Source organism: Phaethon aethereus (assembly GCF_964289735.1).
Source record: "Phaethon aethereus genome assembly, chromosome: 23".
Classification (NCBI taxonomy): Eukaryota; Metazoa; Chordata; class Aves; order Phaethontiformes; family Phaethontidae; genus Phaethon; species Phaethon aethereus.
The window spans coordinates 252,331-276,273 of record NC_138599.1 but is presented as its reverse complement, the minus strand read 5'-3'; the positions used below and the strand labels follow the sequence as shown (position 1 = coordinate 276,273).

Genomic DNA, 23,943 nt, shown 5'->3' with positions numbered 1-23,943 from the left:
GTAGCTCCAGGTTAAATTTTTCTCGGTTGAAGCTGGCAGCAGCGGCCGCCCCTCAAAACCGTGGAGAGACCTTTCTCTTTTCCGAGAGCCGGCATTTGCTGAGGCTGGTTGCCTCCAGGAGCCGGATTAGAGTCGCGGCAGGAAAACCAGGAGAAATAGTTGGGTTTTGGGGTGGGTTTTTTTAATGACTTGAGCAAATGAGTTGGTGGAGGAAAAAGCAGGGAAAGGAAACCTCGGGCAAACCATCAAATCCGGAATTTTCCGGCGTTGGAAAATGGCGAAGCGAAGCTGTTCAGTCCTCTGTCGTCGACTCTCAATGGAGGTTTCCCACCTTCAGTCTCGCCCGCGCAACCGGCACTTGTTTCCACGTACGGACAAGCCCCTCGCCTGCCGTCGCGATCGGCGGGCAGCGGTACTTAACCAAAATGCGGAGCAGGTCTCGGCGGCCACCTGACGGTTTTGCCACGCGCCGGGGAGGTAAGGTCCTGCTGTTGCAACGAGTAGGCCCGCGACGTGCGAAAGGGCGTCTTTGTACGCAGGTGGCTCAAGAGACGACCTTACAGAAGGCCGATACGTAAAACGTACGCCGCTTCCAGGGCGCGAGCAGAAAAGCAACGGGTTTTGACTCTGCGTGGGGAGGTAAACGTGATCATCTTTCCCCCTCGTGCCATTTCGGGAGCATGCGTGTTATTATTTCTCGTCATACGCGTCGTCGTGTGCGTAGTGACGTAGGTAGTAAGATGCGACAAGCCCTCCACGTGCAAATCCTCGTTGTCTCCGCGCGCCAGAAGATGAGGGGCTACCTGCAACTCTTGCATCGCCGACTCTTTCGTGTTTTGACGTATTCGTGTAGAATGGGCCAGCGGTTTTTTAATGTGGCGAGATGCATTTATCGGGGAAGCAAATGGGTTCCGCTGGTGCGCTCGCATTGCCCGGCGCTCGCTCTGCCGCGCGCTGGAACGCCCTGTACCCTGGGCGCTCCTCCCCGTCGGTCGGAGCGCGAACCCGCCGCCACGGGCTCCCTCCTAAAAACACCGCGCACGCACAGAGGTTCAACGAGCACGTAAATTGCTCCCGTTAAACCGACGCGACCCCTCGCGCGCTTCAAGTGAAGCTCGTGCAGCGTGTAGAGAGCTTTTAGCTCACCCTGCCGAGGGAGCAACGGGAAGATCACCGTAAATGGAATTGAAAAGGGGAAAAATGAGGAAATTCGGGGCAAGGGGAATTTGTCCAATGCCCTTCCACAGCTAACGGCACGAAAGGACGTCCGGCCACGCGTTGACCTTCCCTCTAGCAGGGATGCCGGCCGCGCTTTCTCCCGCGCCGGAGGAAAACCCCGGCCGAAAGGCTGCCAGCCTTCCTAGCTGGTCCGTCTCACCGGCGGGCGCCCAGGATTTTTTGCGGTGAACACGCAGGCGTCTCCCTCTAGTGGCGTCTCTTCCCATCCCGGTCAGGTGCTGCCGAGACCCGTTTTCTCCGAAGTCAAAGGAAGCGTGGCGAGGGGTCCCCGATTCCCCGCCTCGTATTGACGAGGCTTCTCCTTTCTAACTGTGAGTCGCCGCTGTATTTATGCGATTAAGGGAAAAGAGGATGTCTCTCACGAACCGACAAGCTTCGGTCATCGCCGCGGTTCCAGGCCAGCACTTCAGACCCTTCCCCACGGGTAGTTTCGTTACCAAGAGAGCCCGTATTTTGGCCAGCGATGGGGAATACGTTTTGTCAGTCTTAATGCTTGTGCCACTGGTTTCCGGGGTACCAAGTCCTGTCCCCGAGTACCACACCTGTCCCTGCTGTGCCTGCGTTTACCCACTCCACGGCGTGACCTGTTCAACGTCGAGGTTTCTGTTATTAAAACAGAATGTTCTAAGAACGCTTTCGTTTTAACTCCAATATTAACCAGCCACCTTTCAACGGAGCTGTTTTTATTGGGTAGCGAAAGCCTGCACCTAAAGCCAGATGAACACAGCGCGCTACTCGCGGAGAAACGTGCGGGCCCCTCTCCCAACATACGTCCCTTCCACGCTTCGCTTTTCCCAGCCTGCACATCTAAGAGCAGTTGACGCCTCCTCCGTAAACCTGACCCACAGGTCAGTTGAGCTCACGGAAGCAGCTTTTCGCCTTTCCTGTCCTCACCAGCACGCTGTGAAAACGGGAAGCGTTGCGGCCTAGACGCTTTCAAAGCGATTATTCAAGGCCGCTGCAGCTACCGTACCGCTGTGTTCCATCCCGACCCGAAGGACTCGCAACGCTTCAGGCTTTTTGTGAGTTGAGATGTCATCCGCCCGCTCCCAAAGCAAGCGGCTCGTGCGGTTCCCTTGCGCGCAGATGCTGCCCACGCGGGAGCTCGATACGGCAAACCAGCGCGCACCTCGGTACAGCAGATGGCTTTGTGCCCTTTGAATTACAGTGATAAAAGACGGCCGTGCCTCGACACCAGCGCCCAACACGCGGCCGGCTGCGCTCACTGATGCGCAACTTTAGTCCGTTTCTAAACGGAGGTGTCGCACAAAAGGACTTCCTTGTTCAATGCCCACGAACGCAACAGGCGCGCGTACCGTTACCGTGTAACGAAAACAACTTCCCGGAGCGCTTCCACTGGCAAACCTGCGAGAGGCTGGTTCACCCGGCAGCGTACGGCGAGCAGAAAAGACAGGCTGCGTGAAGACACCGTCTCTCAGCAGAGCTGTTTTTATTGTGTAGTGAAAGACTGCATCTAAAACCAGACGAAGAGGAGTATCAAACAGCGTTTTACCTAGTACGTACAAAGAAAGAAGCTGCTGAGGCTCGAGCGTGGCGATTCCTTGCTCAAACAGAAAAGCAGCGGTAACTCAGGCTTCCCATCCGCATTTTAACAGCTGTTAAGAAACAAGGTAACTGAAGGGTGCAGCTTCTCGGGAGACTGGCAAACAGAAAAGAACCGGGAGACACATCTAGTACGTGCCACGGGACGCCATGGTCAGATGAGAAATCAGCTGGCAGGTTTATCGCTTTCTCCGTTCTCTATTAGTTTCCTTTTCTTTTCATCCGTTTTCCTCTTGAAGATGCTATCTCTGTAGAACTGAAGCTCTTTGATGCTTTCCCTGATGTCATCGAGTGCTCTGAAAGAGAATTAAAGGAGAGTTTCAAAACGCGTCCGCAGCTACGTCGGAGTTCTAACGCCTCTGAAAAATTCCAGGCTGTAAGAAATCAAACTCTTGTCAGAAATAAGAACAAACCCCGCTAGGCAGAGAGCAATAAAAGTCCACCGGCGCTGACAGGCCAGGGAGTAACACACAGCTTACTAGCTGATGTCACCGTGGGACACGGAAGCTCCCGAAAGCCAACAGGTTCTACGGCTTCGGGTATTAAAAGCAACGCAATCGGAGACAACGGCGATGAGGGCTCCGGAGACCCGTGTCCAGCCCGTTTCGCCTGCTCAGACAGTAAGGTCCGCTCAGCAGCAGTAATCTTACTGTACGTTTCCGCGGTGCAGCACGCGGGCCCGCCATTCCGATCGAGACCCCTACGACAGTTGTCACCCCTTCTCTTTTTGTACCAGGGCCTCCGCTCCCGCCTAGCGCGGCCGCGTCAAGAGCAGCGAGCTAAAGGCTCAGTGACTCCTTTTCACCGTCGTGTAGGACAGTCGCAGCTCTAAGTGCCAAACGGCACCCGCGGAAAGTCCACTGTGACATTTCAACGTGCAGGTAGGTGTCTTGCGCTTTTTTCCCTACGTTTAGTCTGCGCAGATGGAAGAGCGGCACAGCTACCCTTACTGTGCATAAAGTACACGGGATATACGGGCTTATCAAGGCCAACGGATGCCACAGGAGCCACCGGCTGCTCTGTTTGGAAGAACCAGAACACGTAGCTTTCTATAAGCGTGGGTTAATATTGCACAGAATCTTTTCTTCCGAAACCTCGGGGCAACTGCAACTTTCAGGGACGCCCGAGATGCTGGCAGGAGTGCAACTCAAAATTAAGCCCTTCCACAGAAGGGAGACCCAGCTCTCTGACACATTAGGAACTCGGGGAAATAGCCAGGAACAGAACTCTCATCTCCCCCTTTGCAGCCTTCCAGTTTTTGCATTAGAAGCAGCGTGCCTGGAATTTAAAGGCAGCTCCGTATTCTCCTCAGGAGGAGCGCGGCTCCTGCGTGACAAGGAGGAGTTACAGGCAAAAGCCGAAACCTCACCTGTGAGAAGCCGCCTTCTTTGGTGCAAACTCGTATTCTTCTGGATACCAGCGTCTGTAAACGGAAAAATGCGCCACTTAGAAAAGGAAATCGGGACTCAAAAACACGTCCGGTGGCCGCTGCGGGTTTGTAACAGTCGGTGAAAGAATTTCCGTTTCACTGGCATCCAGGGAAGCCACAGCCCCGGGAGCCAGCGCACTGCAGCCACCGGAGCACGCCACTCACGGAGTACTTCATGGTGGAGCCGGCGCGTCCGCCCGAACAGGAGAGATGAAAGAAGGAGGTGGCTGCAGGGAGCCCTCCCCCAGCAGCCTTTAACCTTCTTTTAGCAGAGCGTGCCTTAACGCCACTTCACAGGCTTCCCGCGATTATCTGTCGCTATTGAATGTGAGGAATACTTACCTGCAAAGTTCTTTGACGGTGCTCACGTCAATGATCCTGTAATGAAGATGCCTCATGAACTGAGGCATGTATTTGTCAAGAAATTTCTTATCTGCATGAACAGAGTTACCTACAAAGACACAAAACAAGACGTCTCTTCAAAGACGTTACAAAGCTGCTACGAACGACATCTAAACGAGAAGCAGGCTAACCGAGTGGGAGAAAGATCATAGGGTCTGAAAAGCTATTCGCAAGCAGCTCCTTTATCCCGTTTTCTACTAAACGTGATTGTAAAGGTTTGTCAGATTTTCACTTCAAGATCACACGCGGTTTAACCGCGTAATCCCTCTATTAGTTCTTCAGTCACTACTCCTACGATTTCTGTCACGCAGGTAAGTATCAAAGCGTTATGCAAGCATCGGCTTTTCTGCCAAGTGAAACTAAGCATCGGTATTGATTTCACCTAGCGCTACTCCCGAGACCATACGCGAGTGTCCCGAGTGTAGTTCCAGCTAACGGGACAGTGGGGAGATTTGTTTTTTTCGTGTTCGGTTCGATACACACGGTGAGGAAAAGACGCCATCGGGTCTGACGATGCCATCACCGAACCCTCTTGACTCAACAGGTTTTGATTTGCGTGCTAGATCTCGGCACCGAAAACTAAAGCACCCCCGCCACACGCCGCGGCGGGCCTTCCGGCGCCCAGCTGGGAGCTGCAGGAGGGATGATACCGTTGTCGTTATTCGGAAAGAACATACTTTACCTGCAAGAGGACAGAGACCCGGGGGTGTCTGTTGTCGTACAAAGGACAGAAACTCATACTCTGCTTGCTGCAGTGAAATTCGACTCTCCTTCACAGCCTTAGTAAGGCCAGACTGCAATAAAGAGCCAGCCGTCACACATCGGAAATACACTGCCGTGCCAGATACTTCCAGAAACGCTCACCAGCAAAAGATCAACCCGCCCAGTATCGTTTCTTCCCCAGCGTGCCCAGAAGTACCAACTGAACTCTGTGTTTCAGGATGCTGGGACAACCCCTTGCCTTTCTTCCCCTGGGTAGCTCCGCAGGCGCAGGCCTGCCTGACGTGCAGGGCGCCGCTCGGGGCGTAAAAATCGGCACAAGGAAAGGCCGTCGCAGAATAGTCCTAACGCCACCCACGTGCCTGCGATTATCCCCCCTCCGCCCCTGGCTGCTGCGCTTTCTAGGGGTTCTGCTCAACTACCGAGACCTTGTGCAAGCCTCGTTTAGACGAGGTCCAGGAGAGCGTTCTATTTCTCTCCGCTTACCCAGAGGCATCCGCCTCCCCAGCGCGGAGCAGCAGGTATAAACAACCAGAAGTAATCAGGATCTTGGCGTTAAGCGCTTACCAAGATTCCTGTAAAAACCGGGAAAGTTCCTTCCTTCTCTTTTTTTCAATAGTGAAATGTCAAATCCGCTGCACGTGTTCTCAGTTGATTTATTTCCATCTGGCTACGCTATGTATTTCCACGACTGTGCCGCAAAAATCTACTTGACAGATCCAAGTGGTGGTTAAAAAATTCATTACGTGGCTGCATTTACATCTATATTCTAATTGCTTCTCCTTTCCCCAGTCAATTAAAACTAAGTAGCTCCTCAGGAGCAGCGATAACGTATGCTACCATCTTCAATTCACTCGTGAACTGAAGCCGACTTTGAGTCCTCCACTGGAGAAGGGGAAAAGCACCCATCACGGTAAATTAATATTAATTTTCCAAACTCTTGCTAATCCTTCCTGGGGAGAGTGAGACGCCGAAGGGCGGGAGGAAGGGAGGGGTTACGGGTGTCTTAAAACTTCAGCCCTTAATTGAAAACTAACTTGAATATCAATTCGTACTCAGGCGTTGGAAAATCCATTCGCTTTCGTGCTACTGGCAAGGGGGAAGCTTTCTTTGGTGGCTGCAAGAGCGAAAAACAATCTCTTGCTGCAAAAGTTAAGCTTTCGGAGAAAAAAAATACACTGGGCTTACAGCGCTGAGGGGGACGGGCAAAAATAACAATCCAACATTTACGCTAAATCGGTCTGTTTAATCCTCCCAATGTCCGAATTTGCAGGGATAAACCTGCATTTTGTCGGCTCTGGACTATTCTACACTGATCTCGCGCCTGCTCTTAGCTGGGACTCCAAGCCACGTCTTCCCCTTCTCTGTCGGAACTGTTCTTGTGACCTGTTTCAGGCAACACGGAACGGGCTTCACCAGGAGCTGCCAGAGAAGTCGCCCCATCCCAGCCCGCAGCCGGGGCTCCGGCAGAGGCTGGCCACGGCCGACAGCTCAGCGAGCGGACCGGGGAGCCAGGCCCGACTTCTCAACCTCACGCTGAGAGGCAGGGTGCTGACCCTCCGCTTGTGGCGGTGGGAACCAGCGGCACGCGTCTGAGCGAGGCATCCCGTTCCCAGGCCCGGCGACGCGTGTCTCGCCCTGCCTGAAGCTCCCGCACGAGCCGTTGGCCTTTGCTGATGCTTCTGGCTCTATTCAAAGTTATGAAGAGCCAGGCTGCAAAGCACAGGCCCTTTTGGGGCAATCTTGCCGCAGAGGTACAGGATGAAGACTCAAGGTACGCGAACGCACTTTGCTGCTGCGCCATGGGTGACGTGCGAGACCTTGGGCAAAGGTCCAAGCTCCTCGGTATAAAAAAAAGCATGGGAGCCAGTAAGTATCATCCTTCCTCTCTGCCGTTTGATCGCAAACTGTGCAGCACAGGCGTTGTCCCTTTTTAGGCGACTGTACTGCAACTGATAATTCTGAATTACACGACAGTCTCATCGCAGCAAAGAAACAGAAAGGGCAGCACGACTGCTCCAGGAGGGTTACCTTCCCGTGGTGCTCCTTGCACCACTCGGACATGCTCTCCAGCAGCTCGTCGGGCTGATTAATAATCAGGTTAGGGCCCTGCCGGGAAGAGAAAAAACACACGGGCAATGGAAAAAAAAAAAAAGTTCCCTATCAAGCAGCCCTCCCTGCAGCTTCGGCCTCGAGCCGCAGGGCCTTGAGCGAGCGGCCCGGCACGGCACGCCCGGGATGCGCGGGCGCGGAGGGTGCAAAACGGAGGCTCCGTACCGCACGCCTCCCTCAGCCCTCCGTTGCGCCCCGGGCCCCCGTCTTGGGGTGGCAGGTGCCGCCGGAGCAGGGGCTACCCCGGAGGGGCCGGGGCCCGTGCGCAGCCGTTATTTTGTCCCAGCGTCTTCGGGAAGCGGCGTCTCCCCGCCGCGAGCACCCGAGGGCCCGGGCCGCGGTGTGGGGCGCGCGGGGCCGCGGGGCGCCGGGGGCAGGGCGCGGCGCGGCGGCGGCTCCTCACCTCGGCCAGGACGTTGAGGTCGGAGTCGGTGATGAGGCAGGCCATCTCCAGGATCTGGTCCTTCTCCACGTCCAGGCCCGTCATCTGCCACCGAGGGGAGCGGCACCGTCAGCGCCGGCCGCCCGCGCCCCCCCGCCCCGCTCCCCTTCCGCCGCCGCCCGCAACCCGCACCTCCAGATCCACCCAGACCATCCGCTGGCCCATGCCGCCGCCGGCCATAGCCGCCGCCCGTCGCCGGCCCCGCCACAGCCGCCCGCCGCAGCTCCGCAGGCGACCCAGGCCAGCGCGGCTGCCGCCCAGCATCGCCGCCAGGCCGCAAAGCGCCGCCGTCGCACTACGACTCCCGGCAGGCCCCGCGGCGCCGGCCACCCGGGCGGCCGCGGGCGGCGGGCGCGGGAGCTGCTGGGAGATGTAGTCGCGGCAGCGCGGAGCGCGCCGGGAGCCAGGGGAGGCGGGGACGGGGGAGCGGGAAGCCGCTTCCCGACCCCCGGTAAAACCGGCGAGATCCAGGGGATGCGCCGGCCCTCCCGAGCCCCTGCGCTTACGCGGAGCCAGCTTGACTGCCCCCGGCTGAAATGAGGACGGTTTACCCGCGGCTTTTTTTCCAGGGAGACTTTTAATGTTCCTCTCCGCGGCGAGAACTATTCACATATTCTGTATCAAAAATGCTGCGGGCGATATTTAAGATGCCAGAACGCATCCGCCCCGCCTCGACTCCGTTGAAAAGGCTGTAGCCCCGCACCCGCTACAGTGACGGCCCCCTTCCAGCGCACTACAAAAATACAAACGGCCACTCCTCCGTAATACAGGCAAACGGCGACGACTTTTCTGAAACAGCGGCGCGTGGTTTTTTGCTTCCTCCGAGACAAGCCCTGAGGGGTGGCGTTAACACGTTTAAAATTAAGATGCTAGTTTTGGAGGACTAGGCTGCTACTAGTAGTTTTACAAACATTAAAAGGTAACTTTGATGGGTTGTGGGGTTCTCTTTTTTTTTTTTTTTTTTTTTACACGTATACTCTGTAAGAAACAGACTGCGCTTTTCTTTGCCGTCAAGTTCTTTAAAGCCTGCTGAACGGGCGTCAATGCCGTGACGGGTGCCACTTGGCCTCTCTGTAGCTCTCTCTCCGGTAGTCGTAGTCGTGGCTCCAGCCGTCCCGGTGCCTGTCTTCATAGGCAGGTTCCTCTCTGCCCACCCTGTAGTGATGCTCGGCGCCGGCGTCGTGCCCCCTCTCGTCGAAACCATACTCCTCCCTCTTGCCCCTGCAGTAGTCGGGCCCCCGCTCCCCAAAGCGCTGATCGCGGCCGAAGTGCCTGCTGTCCGGGTGGTAGGGGTGGGCGCCCAGCCTGCCCTTGCGCGGCGCCGGCACCTCCGGGCGCCGCGGCATTTGGGAGCCCGGCGAGGGGTGAAAGGCGTGAGGAGCGTGCTGGTAGCCGGGCGGGGCGAAGCCGGGCTGCTCGTACTTCCCCCCGAACTGAGGCTGCTGCCACATGGCACTGTTCATCTGGAAAGAGAAGAGGAAAGGGGTCGGTGGACGTGCTGCGCTCGCTTCCCGGCAGAGCGCTGGGACCCTTTCTAGGGCAACGGGGGCCAGAGAAACGCTAGCCCCTGTGCAGGCCTCCAAGTCACACATTAATCACGCTGTAAATGGAAGTTTTTGGTTTGGAAGCGCACCAGCAAAAGGAGACTAAATGTGGGCTTACAGACCAGCTACGAGTGATTGCTTCACCTATGGCTGAACTCCCGAAGCTCACAGCCCTCCCCGCCATTCACCGCCTCAGCACCGGCAGCCGTAAACCTTTTGGAATTGTTGCTTATCAGCAAAAGTACATTCCCACAACCTAGCAGAATCGCTACAGGAACCGAGTACTCCAAATTAGAGACAACTCTGCCACGTGTTGTCCGTCAGCTGTGGGCGACTGCAGGGTCAGACTCTGCTAGCACAAGCAAACAGCGTACCACCGCTTGTCTCTGGAGGTTATCAGCAGAGGGCAGAGACCGCTGCACCGACGAGAATCCCGCTGCTACCATACGGTCAGGACTCCTGTCGTATCTGCAGGAAAAAAAAAAAATTAGAAGCGTTAGCCTTCAGCTCAAGGCTATTGCAGACCAAGGGGCACCGGCAGCCCTAGTCGTGTTTCTCCCACGAGACACAAAATAACCGGCCAAGCTCTCGCTACCGCGGTCGCGAACGCCGTGTTCTACTTTGAACCGTGCGCGTTGCACCTACGGCGCGTGCCGACGGGACTCGTACCTGCTAGAGCCCGCTGCCGGATGCGGCATGCCAGACGGGCTCATGTTGGCAGCTCCGTGCAGGGAGCAAGATGGATTGCCGTCCTGAGATGCGTGACTGCTCCCTGAAGAGAAACAGATGTTTCAGGAGACTGACAAACGCGAGTTAGAGGAACTCGGGGACGAAGCGAACTTGCACGGCACTAACAGTTGCCAGACGCTTGATTAGCTCTGGGTTTTCATCGGTGACCCGCTGAAGCACGCGGTCCAGCCTCCGAAAGAAGACACTGCAACCGCCTTAGTACCCGATGGGAAAGACGCAATCGGGCAGCGATATTTTGGCCAAAGTGCCTCGCCGTAACCGACATCAGGCACAACTTGTACTACTGGCGCGGTAATTTGGAACAGCTTTCAGGGTCACAGATGCATAATCACGAAGAAACCCAACGGAAGACTCAGCTCAGGGGTTGGACTTGGCCGTAACCGACGGAAAGGTCCCTTGTTGAAGCGGAGGGACAAAAGCGGAGGGACACGAGCACTGCTCGACCCCATCCTTCTGCGAAATCATCGGCCATCAGGTGAGCGACCATTTGCTGAGAAGCACGCGCAATTTGCCCGATTCGATACGAATCTGTCAGGTTTTGGGAGGGGGAAGCTGGCAGCAGTTTGGCTTTCTCTCTAGCACCCAGCTTAATTCGAACGTTTCTTTTGGCGGGTACCTGATCGGAACTGAATTTTGATGGGTCTGCCGTAGAGTTTGATCCCGTTAAGCAGGCTCAATCCATAAGGGACAGATTCTTCGTGTTTAAAATTCACAAACGCGAACTGCTTGGGTCGACCGTCTCTGTCCTTAGGGATTTTAACCTTAATTACCGGACCTGCCTGCGGACCAAGACACAAAGCGCGTTAAAGGAATGCGGAGCAGCTCTCCAAAAACCGGGGCGGGGGGGGGGGGGGTGAGGGCCGCTCCCCCGCCGCGGCCCCTCGCAGCACTCTCTGGGCCCGGCGGGCGCCACGCGGAAGTTTGTCCGCCGGCGGCCGCCGTACCCGCGTCGCCATGGCGCCCGCCGCGCCCCGCCCCGCCCTCCCCCGGTATAAAGCGCGGCCGGGCGCGGCGGCGCCGGGCGCTCGGCCGGTACCTGGTGGAACAGCTCGAAGATGAGCTCCTCGGTGACTTTGGGGTCCAGGTTCCCCACGAAGAGGGTCCGATCCGCCTCGGCCGCCGCCGCCCCCATCGCCGCGGCCGGGCAGCCCGCGCTCCCCGGCGCCGCCGCACGCTTCTGCGCAGGCGCCCACGCCGCGACGTCGCCGCGTCAGCGTACTGCGCGCTCCGCCCCTTCCGGTGGGCCTGGCAGGGAAGGGGGGGGGGGGGGGCCGGCGCGGCGGAGCCGGCGTTCACCGGGGCGAGCTGCGCCCGGCGAGTACGTAATACTTTGTCATCAGTATAAGTAATACCTTATAATACGTTCTCTTGAACGTAATGGCAGCGTAACCGCCGGAGCCTCAGCTAAGTGGCTGTGACTCCACCGCCTCCACGAACCGCGCCGCTGGGCTGAAGCCGGTGTCGCCGAGCAAAGCCGCGTTCGGGCCGTGGCGCCGCGCAGCAGGCGGTCGGTTTGCCGCCGTTTCCCTGTGCCTTCCGCGCTGTCGTCAGCGCAGATAAACTACCGGGTGGTTCTGATCAAACCTCTGAAGAACCGTGGTGCCGATTAAAAAAAAAACAACCCCAAAACGCCGCAGTGACGCGTTCGCAGACGGGAAGGCCTGCCAGGACGCCGGGAGGGTTGGGGTGGCTGACCCCCCTGGGGCTCCTAACCCTTGTCTCTCTTAGGCTTTGCTACCTCAGGAGCCCGGCTGCACCCCGAAGGCACGAATACCCTCCCGGCGTGAGTGCGGTTAGCTGTGCCGACGCCAGGCCTCCGGCGCGGAGCGTAGACCTTGTTCTGTGTCCTAACACGGGGCGGTGGGGAAGAAGCGGGGGTGAAGCCGGCTGGAGAGCAGCGCGTTCCACGCCTGCGTTCGGTTTTATTGCCACGGCACTCTGACGGCTGCCTCCCGCAGCCGCGCTAACCCCGGAGGGGCTGCTTGGCGCTCCTCCGTTCACCTTGCGTGAGAAAGGGGCACGTCTGGGTTCGTGCTCGGGCAGAGCGCTGGACGGTCGTCTTCTGGCTGCTTTACTTCTCCGGGAATTCGGCGAAATGGCTCCTTTGCCCCTGTCGTTTGCTCAAGTACAGTTCTTCCCAGCGACTGTAATCCCCCCGGTATTTTGGAAGGCGCCGGATGTAAAACGGGGGTATTTTCCATCTGGAAAAACTTTGAAAGGGGAAGTTGAGCCTTCATTTTTCATTAAATTCCAACGCGTTATGGCAGATCCTATTTTCTTGTTAATTAGGCGCCGTTCATTTTCTTCACTTCATTACTTACTACCGCACCTAAAATTTATATTCATTTGGTTTAATCGTGTTCGCCTGGTTAAATTCTAAACAGTTACTCATTCAGAAAGGAAATTATTACCTCGCTCTGCCAGGACTTCCACTTTGCCTTAATTTCCCTGGAGTCTCGTTTACTTTCCTCTGCTTTTTTTCCCTTTCTGGGCCCCCTCGGGCTTGGCTGGGAGCGTGCGCGGCATTTGTACCATCGTCGGCGCGCCCCACGTGCGCCAGGCGTCTTCCAGCGAGCGCCATGGCCGTGCGTGGTGGGCCTTGCGCGGCCGCGTTCCACCAGACCCGCAGAAGGTACTGACGGGCTCAGGCGTTGCCCGTCACAGCCTCGCACAGATGAAAAAATGTGCCAAGAGAGAACGGGGAAGCTATTTCAGGGTTTTCACAGGCACGCTCTTACAAGCCCATTAGGGTTTTTATTCCCTTTTGTGTTACTATTTTCTGCCCTTTTTGCTCTTCAAAGCAGCAAACTGGAAAACCAGAAAGCTTTTTTTGCTTTGAGGGGCAAAACAGGTTCTTTAGCTGCCTATTTTTACTCTTAATATGTGAGCTCTCTTAAATATTGCAGAGACGTCAACCGATTCTGCTCCGGAGGCGAAACGAGCAACTAGTCCTCCTTGGACCATTGCTTGTGCTCATGCCTCACATCGGGGTTACTGCTCTGAAGCTGTAGACCAAGGTGCTGGCTCAGCGCTCCCGTGCCACGCAGGAGCCTGGCGGCCGCTCAGCCGTCTCGCCCGTCGCCTTCCTGCCATGCCTCGCCTGCCTGCGCTCCCGCTCCCCGGGCTGTTCCGCTGCCTCCGTGACTTCTCTGAACAGGTGACAGTGCTGTGGTCATGGGGCCGCTCGATCGAAATGGAGCACGGAGAGGGACAGGAGCCGACAAAAATAACGGATGTGGTTACTGCTGAGCAAACCAAGCTTCCATCGCTGTTTTGCTTCGGCTTCACGCTCAGAGGTGGGATGAGTTGGGGTAAGTCACCCCCTGCGAGAGGAGGAAGGAGAGGGGAGGGCGGAAAGGTGGGGTCCAGGAAGCCAGGCTGCCGTCACGTGGGCTGCGTCCTGCTGCCCCCAAAGCATGCGCAGGCAAGGGGAGAGCTGAGCCGGTCGTTGCCCGAGTCAGCATCTTCCCGGCACGAGTCCGACCGGCGCCCACCTTGCCGCCTTTGGTGCCGCTGCGATTTCCATCGGCGAGCAGCAGGCAGAATACCGCCCAGCCTCTGAGCTGGGAGAGGCGTTCGATGACTCCTGGCAGGTTGTGACAGAAGGGTAATTGTAGCTACAAACTTCTCTGTGAAGGGAATCATTGTGCTTTTTAAACAGACCATAAAAATCCCCAGCAATGCCGATGTTCGAACAGCTAAACAGCGATTAAAGACGCTGGTGCTACAAGACCTGGGCATGTTATTTCCAGAGAAGATGTCAGCAGCTGCTGAATTCCTGCCTTTACTGCGCCACGCAGCCTCTGTGGAAACGGTGGCGTTCTATTCAGCCTTAGCTAGCGAGAGGCGGAGGTCCCGAGCTGCCTCTGAGCATCCTCCGGTTTTCAGCTCCATTTCTTGGAGCAGGGCAACGAGGCCGTCCCCGGCGCTTGCAGCAGGGTGTTCCGGTGGCTCTGGGGACAGTGACACCAAGCAGAGCAGGAGCCAGTGGTGTCACAAACGTGGTCCTCGTCTCGCTGACGTGGCGTCTCCAGTGTACGCTTCTGGGGTCGCGTACAATTACATCTAATATCCTTAGTACTCGGCAGTCTGTACTGGTGCAAATGTTCTGCTGCGGCCCTAAAAACCTTCACTGGTTTTTGGTTTTTTTGTTAGATTCTTGCCAAGAAACTGAAAGGCGACCAGACGGAGAGGAAGCCGAACACCTCTGGTTCCTACCTGGGCTTGCCGGGTGCTGTGGAGCTGGTATGGTACTCGTGGACCACGACTGCTTTCAACCTCTCGACTCCTTCCTGGGCTGTATCACTCTCTCGCTCTTAACGTTATGCCAGCCTCTTCTGTCAGAAGCAATAAGGTTTGTGACAAGACTCTGTATCCAGTGAGAAGGTTTCCCAAATTTCTCTAAAACAAATCCCTGGTATGTCACAGGTCCAGCTGTCCGTAATTGTTGGAGAGCAACTGAGTACGGCCAGTGGTGCTTTGAGCCGGAGGAGGTTGCTCTGGCGAGAGGATCGTTTCCATCTGCCGGTCCTTCCTACCCCATTCCCACATGCGTGCCGGCGCCCGGCAGGTACGTATCGCTGGGGCCGCAGCGTTTTGTCAAACAGTCCTTACAGAGCACTCGCGAGTTTGTTTGCTTTCAGATAAAGGGGTGAGGGGCTGTGGGTTACATCGGCGGGGCTTCTTGAAACCAGACGCTCTGCTGTTTTCCTCCCCAGTGCCCGCACGCGGTCCGGTAATGGAGGCGCGCCTGTGTGCCACGAGGCTCAGCGCGGCTTCGCAGTCCGTGCGGACGTCGCCGGGCAGGTATGGCCGGACCTTGCTGAACTTCACGCCAAAGCCAGCGCCCTCCACAGACTCCTCCACCACATCCCTCTCCGGGCGGAGGCACGAGAAAACTTGCTTGTTGAAGGCGTCGTAGCTTTCCCGGAGGACGGTCACCATCGCCACATGCCGCCCCGGCTTCACCAGGGCACCGACGTTTCTCAGGGCACTGCGGAAGATGGCCAGGTCCTCGCAGGCGGCCTCCGAGCAGAGGGTGGGGAGGAGGCGGTCGTCGGCAGGGAGGCGGGGTCCGTGGGGTTGGCTTTGGTCACGTTGCGCTTCAGAACCTGCCTCGCCTCCTTTCTCGGTTTCTCCTCTTTCGCAGCCCCCGTCTCCCTAGCAAGTGAATAAACAAATACATAGACGTGGTTATTTAGCACCTGCGACTTCATGTACGCCGTGGTCGGTGGCGGGGCGGTCGGAAGACCGTCCCGGCGAGGATGGAGACGGTGCCCCGGGACAGAAACGTCCCACAGCTCCGTCAGGATGCACTTCCCCTAGCCCAGGAATGCGATCCCCGGTGCCACAGACCCCCGGCACAGCCCGGGGCTCTCTGTCAGCAGCCCAGCCTGGGGGCAGCTCCCGCCTGGTCCCGGAGCAGAGGCACCGACCCAATACCCAGCCCTACCCAGTCTGGATTTGACGGTGTTCCAGGAACGGTGGAACAACCCCAGCTGGCAATACACTGTGTGCATAGATAGATGAAAAAAAAAAAGGAAAAGAAAAAAGATGTGCATGTGTGTATCTACACATCGTATAGCTTGCTCTGTGTTGGGGCACAGCCCGAGGGCGAACCTGCGAACGGCACCATCCCACATTGCCCAGCACCTGGGGGGACGCTCGCCCAAGGAGGACATTTTGAACAGGCTCCTCAGGTTTTGTGTCAGAAATGTGTTTGGCCCTCCCTGGCTGTCGCTCGAGCTGTAAAATTCTTTCAGATGCTCCCGAGGGTCGAAACTCTGCTGGTAAACGTCGGTGCCAGTGAAGAGTGCTGGAGCGCCCGTCCTGCCAAGAGCAAGCTCCGCTGCTCGCTCCTCCTGCCGTACCTTGGGTTCTACTCTCCCATTTTTGCACCGAGCTTTACTTTTTCCGTAATAACTTGCTACTGAAATCCACCCCCCCGGCAGCCCCCGAGCCATACAATCCCCTGCACGAAAGACCATAATTAACGGCAATCCCCGGGATTACGTTACGCGTCTCCGGCTTTACAGTAATTGCTGGCAATAAACCGGTACAGTGCGAGCTGGTATCGCCGGCAGTCACGGCCCGACAGCCCTGTAGAGAGTATTAGCGCGTCCGACACCTTTGCTCCTTAATAGCGGATTGACGTCGGCGCGCTCGGTAACGTAACGTGGCGAGGAGGTTTTAAGGCCAGTAGATGCCCTGGCAGAGGGCTGTCGCAGCCTCTCCTGCAGGAAGGAGGAGCCGCTTCCAGTCCATGAAAAGCGCCTGCCAAAATTCCCCTTCTCTTTCATCGATTTTGCTTTCATTTTTTTCAGGCGTCCTTTGGCAAAGCGCAATTTCATCTCCTCACCCCGGTAATTCGCAGCCTCGGCGCCCGGCTTTCGCCTCCGGAGCCGCCCCCAGGCCCCCGCCTGCACCGCGGTCCCCCGGCAGCCCCTCGCCCGCTGTCCCGGGGCTGGGGAGCAGCGGAGGGGACGCGGCGGACGCGGCCTCCTTCGCCGTCCCCGCCACGAAGAGGCAGCAGAAGCCCGCGCTTCTCGCGGCGGCGGGTCCCCGCAGCAGCTCGTCCTCTCCCCGCTCGCCCAGCGGGAGCCGAAATGATCAAACGGTTTTAGGCTCGTTATGGACTCCGAATCTATATAATTGGCCTTTCCTTTTTTTAAAGAGCTGTCGTTAGGAGCGACGTGCGGGTGGGCCGCCGTGTCGTCCTCAACCGAAGCAGGGCTGGTTTAGATCCCGCGCTGACTTTGCTGAACAAACCCTGCTCGCTGTACGGCGGGCACGGCTGGACCCGCTGAGGGGAAGGCAGCTGCCCAAGCTCGGAAGCCTAAAAAGGGCGTCAGCCTGAAAGAGGAACGTGTTTGAGAGGTTTTCCGCTGGGAGCAAAGCCGGCAACAGGCGCTCCCTGCTACTCCGCCGCCGAGACCCCGGGCCGACACGGTCTCTAAAGCCCCCGGCCCGGCGAGAGCCCCCCCCGGGCATGGCAAGCGGACCCGCGGGCCTCTTTCCCCGTGGGACGTCGGCCCCCAAAGCAGACCACGGGCGCTCCCAGCCTTGCAGCTGGAAGCCCGAAGCCAAATCCTACCGATGCCGGGGGGGGTTCGTCCCCGCTCCCTGAGCTCTCAGCACTGCAAGAGGAAGGGGGGGCGGAGGAGAGGCGAATTCGCTCCCCCCCGCCCCGTTAAAGTCCTCGGAGCTCAGGGAACCGTTCGAGGTGCTGCGTGCTACGCCAAGACGCGGCCGCCCGGCCTCGCGTCCCGAAAATTAAAATCCAGTTGGGCTCCAGCCTGCGTGACCGGCGAGACATCGGGAGTGCCCGAAGAGAGCAGCCGGCGAAATCGGAGCGACCGCCCACGACCCGGCCGGGGTCAGCTCCGCGCTCGGCGTCGCCGAGGTCGCGGCCCGAGCCCCAAAGCCGAGCCGAACCGCACGTGCCCTTGCCAGGGCCTGGGCTTGTTTACTGGGCTGAGGCGCCTCAAGCAGCGTGGCCCGGCCGCCGGCCGCAGCGCGGGGGCTTTGGCTCGTTGCCGGCGCGGCTCTTGCGTTTCGGTCCGCAGAGCCCCTTCTTCGCTCGCGCAACGCCATGATCTTGGGGGGTAAAAGTATCAACTGTCGGCACCCGGAGCACCTCATGGGGGGACTTGGGAGCGGCGGAGCGGCTCCGGGCGAGCAAGCCCCCGCGCGGCACGCCTCGTCGCCCACGCGGCCAGCCCGGCCCTCGCCGCTCCTGGAAGCGGGATGACGAGGGAGCTTTCCGCCGCTGTTGGAATCTCGGCTCTAGACGTCTGCTTTCCATTCCCCCCCCCCTCCCCGTACTTTTCGCTCAATCAAAGTGTGTGATTAGGGCTCGGCGGGCTCCATTGTCGTCGCTACCTAAGTGCTCCTCTGATGGATATAAACAGCGTTTCGATATTTACGCGGCGGAGCGTGTCGCTCCGCTCCCTTTCCCGGGTAACGCACAAAAATCCGCCATTGCGGGGAGGAAAAATAACACACACGCGCGTGGCGGGGCGGGGAGGAGGCCTCCCTGACGGGACAGGCCTGTGCCCCGTCACCTAACGAGGAGCACCTTGGCCTCGTCCCGGTGCCCGCGGCGGCGGCTGGGGAAGTTATAAAGGGCGGGGGTGGGTGGGGGGATGTCGGCACCTGCAGCGAGGTGTTTGTGGCTCGGGCTCTGCCTGGTGCCCGGGAGCCGCGTGGCAAGCGGCCGCCTCGCGCCTTGAGTTGCAGCATCGGGCCCGGGGGTCCGGGGCGAAGCCTCGGCAGCCCCGGGGCTGGTCGGCGGCACCGGAGCCCCCAAGCCTGCTCCAGCCCCTCCGGCGTGCTCCTCTTCCCAGCCTCCCGCCGCCTCCTCGCCCCGGCGGAGAGGTAAGCCGGGCGCCGGCGCGTGGCGCGGGGCTGAGCCGGGGTGCCCGGGGAAGGGAGGTGCGCTCTGAGGGTGCCAAGGAGCGCAGCCTTTTCTCTCTCGCGCGCGCTTTTTACGGGAAGGCGGGCGAAGACCGCGCCCGCAAAGCGACTATTTCCAGTCTCGGGCGCGGTTTGGGGGGGGGGGGGGGGTGCAACTCTTCTTTGGTGAAAGCGCCGGTTATTTGGAAAAAAGCGGAGGCGGTTGCGGCCTGGCGGGGTGACGCGCGCTTGCTTTCCCCAACGCGACGGCTCCTCGGGGGCTTTCTGCGGCTTCCCCGCGGGGCGGCGGGTCTGGAGGGGTGGGGTGGGGTGGCGATGCACCCCACGACCTGAATTCGCTAATGACACCCTCGCTATAATTGATGCCGCCGCTAAGGTGGCGTTCCTTAGGGCTGTCGGCTGGGGCAGCCATGCTTTTGGGGGAGTCGGTCGGAAGTGTGGCGGTTGGTCCTTGCGGAAAAAGATTGCCGGCGTTTTCCCGTATTTCCCCGGGTTAAAAGTACCGCGCTTCGGGTTTCCCCCCGGACTCGGGGGAATCCATCCCCCCCTCCCGCTGCCGTCCTTTTTCTCTCTGCCCCTTTCCTCCCGGGGGCAGAAGCAAGCGTGGACGCTCGGCTGGTTTGCCTCTGTTGCGTGTGCGCCCGTACGACCTTAGTGAAGTTGCACGTAACGAGGAAGGGGGGGACGCTGCCGGGGTCCCGGCCCCTGGGGTTTGCTCCCTGAGAGGCTCCTGCCCGCGCTGGGGAGCGGGAGCCGCCGGGGCCGGGTGGCACAAGGCCGGGAACAAAAGAGGCCTCTTCCTCCGCGTGGCGCAGAGGATCCCAAACAAAAGGTTCCCGTTCCCCTGCGCTCTTCTCTTTCTTTCTTTTTTTTTTTTTCTTTTTTTTTCCCTCCCCTTCTGGCTCCCCTTTCTTTTCTCTTGCTCTTGGGTGGGGATTGAAACACTTCTTTTTCTGGTTTAAATTTCTCTGTGCTGCAACGAGAAACTAGCAATTAACTATTATAAGGCTGTTTTACAGTCCTGTGGAAAACCTTTCCATCCGCTCGGTTTTAAACGGGTGTATCTTTTATTCCTAGTTTTCGGGAGCGTAAAACTTTACAGCATTTGCTGCAAACCTTCATACTTTTGCTTTGCAGTTTATTGCTCCCTCTGCAGATATTTCGTACTCATAAATAAGGCTTTCGTCTCTACAGTACTTGACGAGGCACCGCAAATGCCTCTGAGCGGACTCGTTCACAGGGCTTTGCCTGGAAATCCCGGCGCGATTCACCTCCGGCCCCGGGCTTTCCTCCGCCCGACGGCGGCGCGGAGCTCCGCGCAAGAGCCGTGGGTGGCGGCAGGTTGCTCGGGTTCTTCCTGGCCCCGGCCAGCAAATCCTCCTGGCTCCGGGAGAAGTGGAAGGTGGCTCCCGAAAACTTGGCGGGTGCCGGCGACGGGGTGACGGGGCTTTGGAGCAAAGGGAAACGCACTCTCCCGTCGAGCGGGGTGACCGTTGCTTCTTCGGCGCCTCGGGAAGGCAGGAGGAGCCGTCCGGCCGCCCTTTTCCACGCTGCCGGGCGAGACGCCCTCGCTCCCTCGCGGCACAGCGACTCGACGGGGGTCTGCGCCGCAGCCCGGGCGAGGGCGGCCGGATTCGGCGGCGGGAGCTGCGGAGAGCTCTGGGACGGGTTCGCGTCTTGCTTCAGGTCCGGTGCTGGCAGCCGAGCCGAGAAGCCCTCGTCGCCCGCTGGCCCCCGACCGCGGGGCCGGGGACGCGTCGGAAGAAAAAACTGCTCGTGGGGGCCAAGACGGTGGGTCCCAGGGGAGGGGCGGGGGACTGGTCCCTGCGGCGGACCCGGAGCAGCCGCCGTTTTCCGGGGCCGTCGCGACACAAAGGATTCGGAAAGGTGCGGGATATTAATTGCAGCTTTCAGACCCCTGCGTGGCTACACGGTAATTTCATCGCATTACGGTGATAGCGGTTTTAAAAATCGCCCTCCCCTCTTAGCAGAGCACGTCTCGCTTGGCAAAAACGCCTTTCGGGCCAGTTCGCCTGGAGCCCGGAGTGGCAGCAATTACAGTAGCGTTGTGCGTTTGGGGTAAATTTTGGTCACAGCGTGACCTAAGTTTCACCCGCCGCAAGGGTGAAACCGTGTGGGGGGCGGCCGTGGATCGGCAGCCGCAAGGCGCCGAAAACGGGGGACCTCACGCCGCGCCTCTGAGCGTCCCCAGTGCCGCGTCGCTAAACAGGTACTTTACCGGGGGGAAAAACAAGACCCGCTTAGAAAGGCGCGGGTAGCGCGGGTCCGTCCCCGCCAGCCGGGCGCGGCGCTCCCCTCGGCATCCCCGGCTCCGGGAGGGACCGGGGCGGACGCGCGCTGGCAGGCGTCGCGTGTAGCGGATGCTTTATGAGGCCGTTTGCCGGCGCCGGTACCTGCCGCCAAAGCCTCCAAATGTCAGGGCCGGGCGGGGGGAGGCAGGCGAAGGGAACAGGTGGGCTGCCTGGATCTCCGGGGCCCCACTAATTCACAGGGAATAAATTAATGCCGGGAACGGGGACAAAGTCCCGTTCCGGGCGCAGGTGACTGCGCAATTCCCTTCTGGCAGGCGGAGGGAGGGAGGGAGACCTGCCATCATCGGGCTGCCTCTGATTTTATCGCCTGAGCCGGCGTTAAAGGCATCCCACGCTCGGCACCGATGGCTCTTGCTCGGGGTTTCGGAAGGGGTGCCAAGCCTCGCTTAAAATAACGAGCGCCTGCGCTAATTGCACGAGGCCGCCCGCTGGCGACGCGGGCCGTCTCTTGCGTCTTCCCCACAGGGGAGCGGATGACGTCCCTTGGCTCCCGGAGAACCGGGAGGTGCCCGGCGCTAATGACGTCAGCCCCGTCGGTACGCGGCGTAAACCCGCTGACGCCCACGCGGAGCTGGCTCCCGGCCTTGGTCCCCGGCGCGGGGCGGCAGCCGACCCCGGCGGGGAGGGAGGTCTTCCTCGGCCCCCTCCCACCCTCCGCTTGCACCTACCTGCCCCCAGGAAGGAGAGTCAGCGCCGGACGGGAGGGAAGGGACGGGCGAGAGGGGTGCCGTGGTGAGGAACGGGGCCAAAACCACCGGGAAATGGGGAGAAAGACATGCGGGAGTGGCACGTCATTTAACAAGCCACCGTTTGCTACCCGTGGACTCTGTGCCAGCGCACGTTCGATTTCGTCTGTGCCGTCTTTGGAGGATTCCCGAGTCAGCCTTGGGCAAGGCGGTACCAGTTCGGAGCGTGAGCGGCTGATGTATGAATCGCCGTCCTGCCCACGATCGTCGCCGGCGTTTTCGGCGGGAGCAGCCGGCCCCGTTCCGAGGCGGCGCGCCGGGTCCCCGGCGCGGCTCTGGAGCCCGCGACGCCTTGATAACCGATGAATTAAGGTGGCAGAAGCATTGCAACCGCTCGAGTTTTTGCATCGCAGAAATGAGACTTTGTGGGTTATTTACAGCCGCCGCTGGCCGTCAAGAATATCAGTGAGCGGAGTCGTTTGGATTAACACGCAATTATTAACCGGGAGATGTGAACCCATAACTGGCTCGGAGGGGATGCTGGCGGCCGGTCGGAGCCGAGCCGGGGAGGGTCGGGTCCTCTCCGGCTCTGCCTCTAGGAAGCACTCTGACCTCAGGGAAGTCGCTGCCGCGCTCCCCAAAACGGGGAACGTCGCGCCGTGTGATGCCGCCGTGCGCGCGCGGCGGCGGCGGCGTTTGCAAAGCGCCGTCTCGGAGAGCCGCGGCTTGGGAGCGGGCGAGGGACGCGCCCCGTCGCAGAAGAGCGTGGGGCTCGGCGGAGGTGGGAGCACGGTGCCCGGAGGGACCGGGGCAGAACCGTTAACGAGGCGCGTCGGGTGCCGCTGACGAGACTTCCCGCCCTGCGACAGCGCAGGAGAGGCGAGGCTTCCCGGGAGCGGGCGGCTGCTCCCCGGCCCAACGAGCCCGCGCAGATGGCGGGGAGATAAATGACGCCATCTCCGTACTGTAGCGGCTCGGCCGTAATTCCTGGAAGACATTTATTAGAGGCAGCCTTCCCTTTTCCAGGGACTGTGACTCCGCGGGCAGGGGGAATTGCAACGGGGAAGGTGGAAAGCGCAGCCCGGCGTTACTGATGAGAGCGGTGCCCGAAACCCCATCCATTCCTCTCCTCCAATTTTCTCCTCTGACAATTTATAGGTTAGTTTGATGCTTGAATAGCTGTGTCTCTCTAGTAATATGTATTCTCCGTAAGTATTCCCCGCTGTGGCATATCCTAAGAGAACTCCATCAAATAATTATCTTCCCTTTTATTTATTCACAGTCTTTTCACTCGATCTGCATCACGATAAAATATTCCAATGGTTTCCTCTTAGCACCGAGCCTTCCCCGGATTGTAAAGTGTATTTATGTACAGTATTAAACCCGCCCCGCGCGGCTCTTTATCTCGGCGCTTTCCCCGTTTGACGCTACCGCCGGGCTCTGGCCCCGGCCACCTCCCGCCTCGACAGCCCGCGGCGCTGGGGCGTGCGCCGAGCCCGCGCCGCTTGCCCGAAGCCCGGGGCGGGAGAGGTCTGCCGGCGGCCCAGGAGAAGCCCGCGGGCTGGTGCGGTGGGACGGAGAAGGGCAGCCCCGCCGGGGCGCCTTCCCGTCTCCCTCCCTCGCGCGCCGAGCCGGGACGTCGCCGCCTTACGGAGCCGAGTCGCCCGCTGCCAGCGGAAGGACGTGACTGCAGGACAGCCGAGTGCAATCAGAGCAGGGAAGAAACCAATACGCTCTTTTTTTTTTTTTTTCCCCCCCCCCCCCTTCTTCTTCTTTTTTCCACCTGCGGAGGGACTGGAAGAGCAGCGCTGCTCTTCTCCGAGGGCTCGTCGAGTCTCCCTGTGCCACCGCCTCGGGCGGGCGGCAGCGGGTCCACGGTGGCAACTGGGAGAGCCGCGGGGCTTCCGAAATCGCGTTCCCGGACGCAGCGTCTCTCCTTGTCTCCCTGCGGATTGTGGGGTGCCCTACATCAGCCTGACGGGCGCTGGGCGCTCGGCGTCCCGCGCCTCCCCGTGGGCAGCACCTTGGTTCGTCTCGGGGCTTTCCGGGCCGAAAGGGCTCACGTTTTAGAAGTGAAAATCCGTAGCCATGCCGGGGGTTTCATTAGGCCGGAAGAGCTCTTCTGCTCTCTGGGGCCGAGGGAGGCAAAGCCAGTTTAACGTGGTTTTTAAAGTTTGCTTCCGCTGCTCTTTTCCGAGCGTGGGAGCGCTTCCCGGGATGCCGTGCGCCGCCAGGCAGAGGCAGCGTCTGCGCTTCCCGCCGCGTCTGGCGGCCGCGGCGCGAGGAGAGCGGTGAAGAAGTTAGTCAC

General features: G+C 59.4%; 3 protein-coding genes across 3 annotated transcripts in view; 1 reads left to right on the top strand and 2 right to left on the bottom strand.

Moving 5' to 3' along the window:
- Nucleotides 1–2,873: 2,873 nt before the first annotated feature.
- On the bottom strand, nt 2,874–8,295 carry REXO2 (RNA exonuclease 2). Its single transcript, XM_082009905.1, has 7 exons — nt 8,040–8,295; nt 7,869–7,952; nt 7,385–7,462; nt 5,316–5,427; nt 4,574–4,682; nt 4,172–4,225; nt 2,874–3,098 (listed from the first exon to the last, which is right to left on the bottom strand). Exons 1-7 carry the CDS (start codon nt 8,169–8,171, stop codon nt 2,969–2,971), a joined length of 699 nt encoding a protein of 232 aa, XP_081866031.1. The 5' UTR covers nt 8,172–8,295; the 3' UTR covers nt 2,874–2,968.
- Nucleotides 8,296–8,484: 189 nt separating this feature from the next.
- Nucleotides 8,485–11,333, bottom strand: RBM7 (RNA binding motif protein 7; the record flags this gene model as incomplete). Its single annotated transcript, XM_082009889.1, has 5 exons — nt 8,485–9,370; nt 9,826–9,919; nt 10,121–10,223; nt 10,818–10,980; nt 11,238–11,333. 5 exons carry the CDS (start codon nt 11,331–11,333, stop codon nt 8,948–8,950), a joined length of 879 nt encoding a protein of 292 aa, XP_081866015.1. The 3' UTR covers nt 8,485–8,947.
- Nucleotides 11,334–12,296: 963 nt separating this feature from the next.
- Nucleotides 12,297–23,943, top strand: part of ZBTB16 (zinc finger and BTB domain containing 16) — a gene marked incomplete at its 5' end in the record, with an annotated part of 31,761 nt that continues 20,114 nt past the window's right edge. Inside the window, 5 exons of the mRNA XM_082009927.1 lie at nt 12,297–12,326; nt 14,357–14,451; nt 14,920–15,007; nt 20,713–20,846; nt 21,415–21,485. Of these exons, the coding sequence (XP_081866053.1) occupies nt 12,297–12,326; nt 14,357–14,451; nt 14,920–15,007; nt 20,713–20,846; nt 21,415–21,485 (418 nt within the window). The remainder of the gene's footprint in view (nt 12,327–14,356; nt 14,452–14,919; nt 15,008–20,712; nt 20,847–21,414; nt 21,486–23,943) is intronic.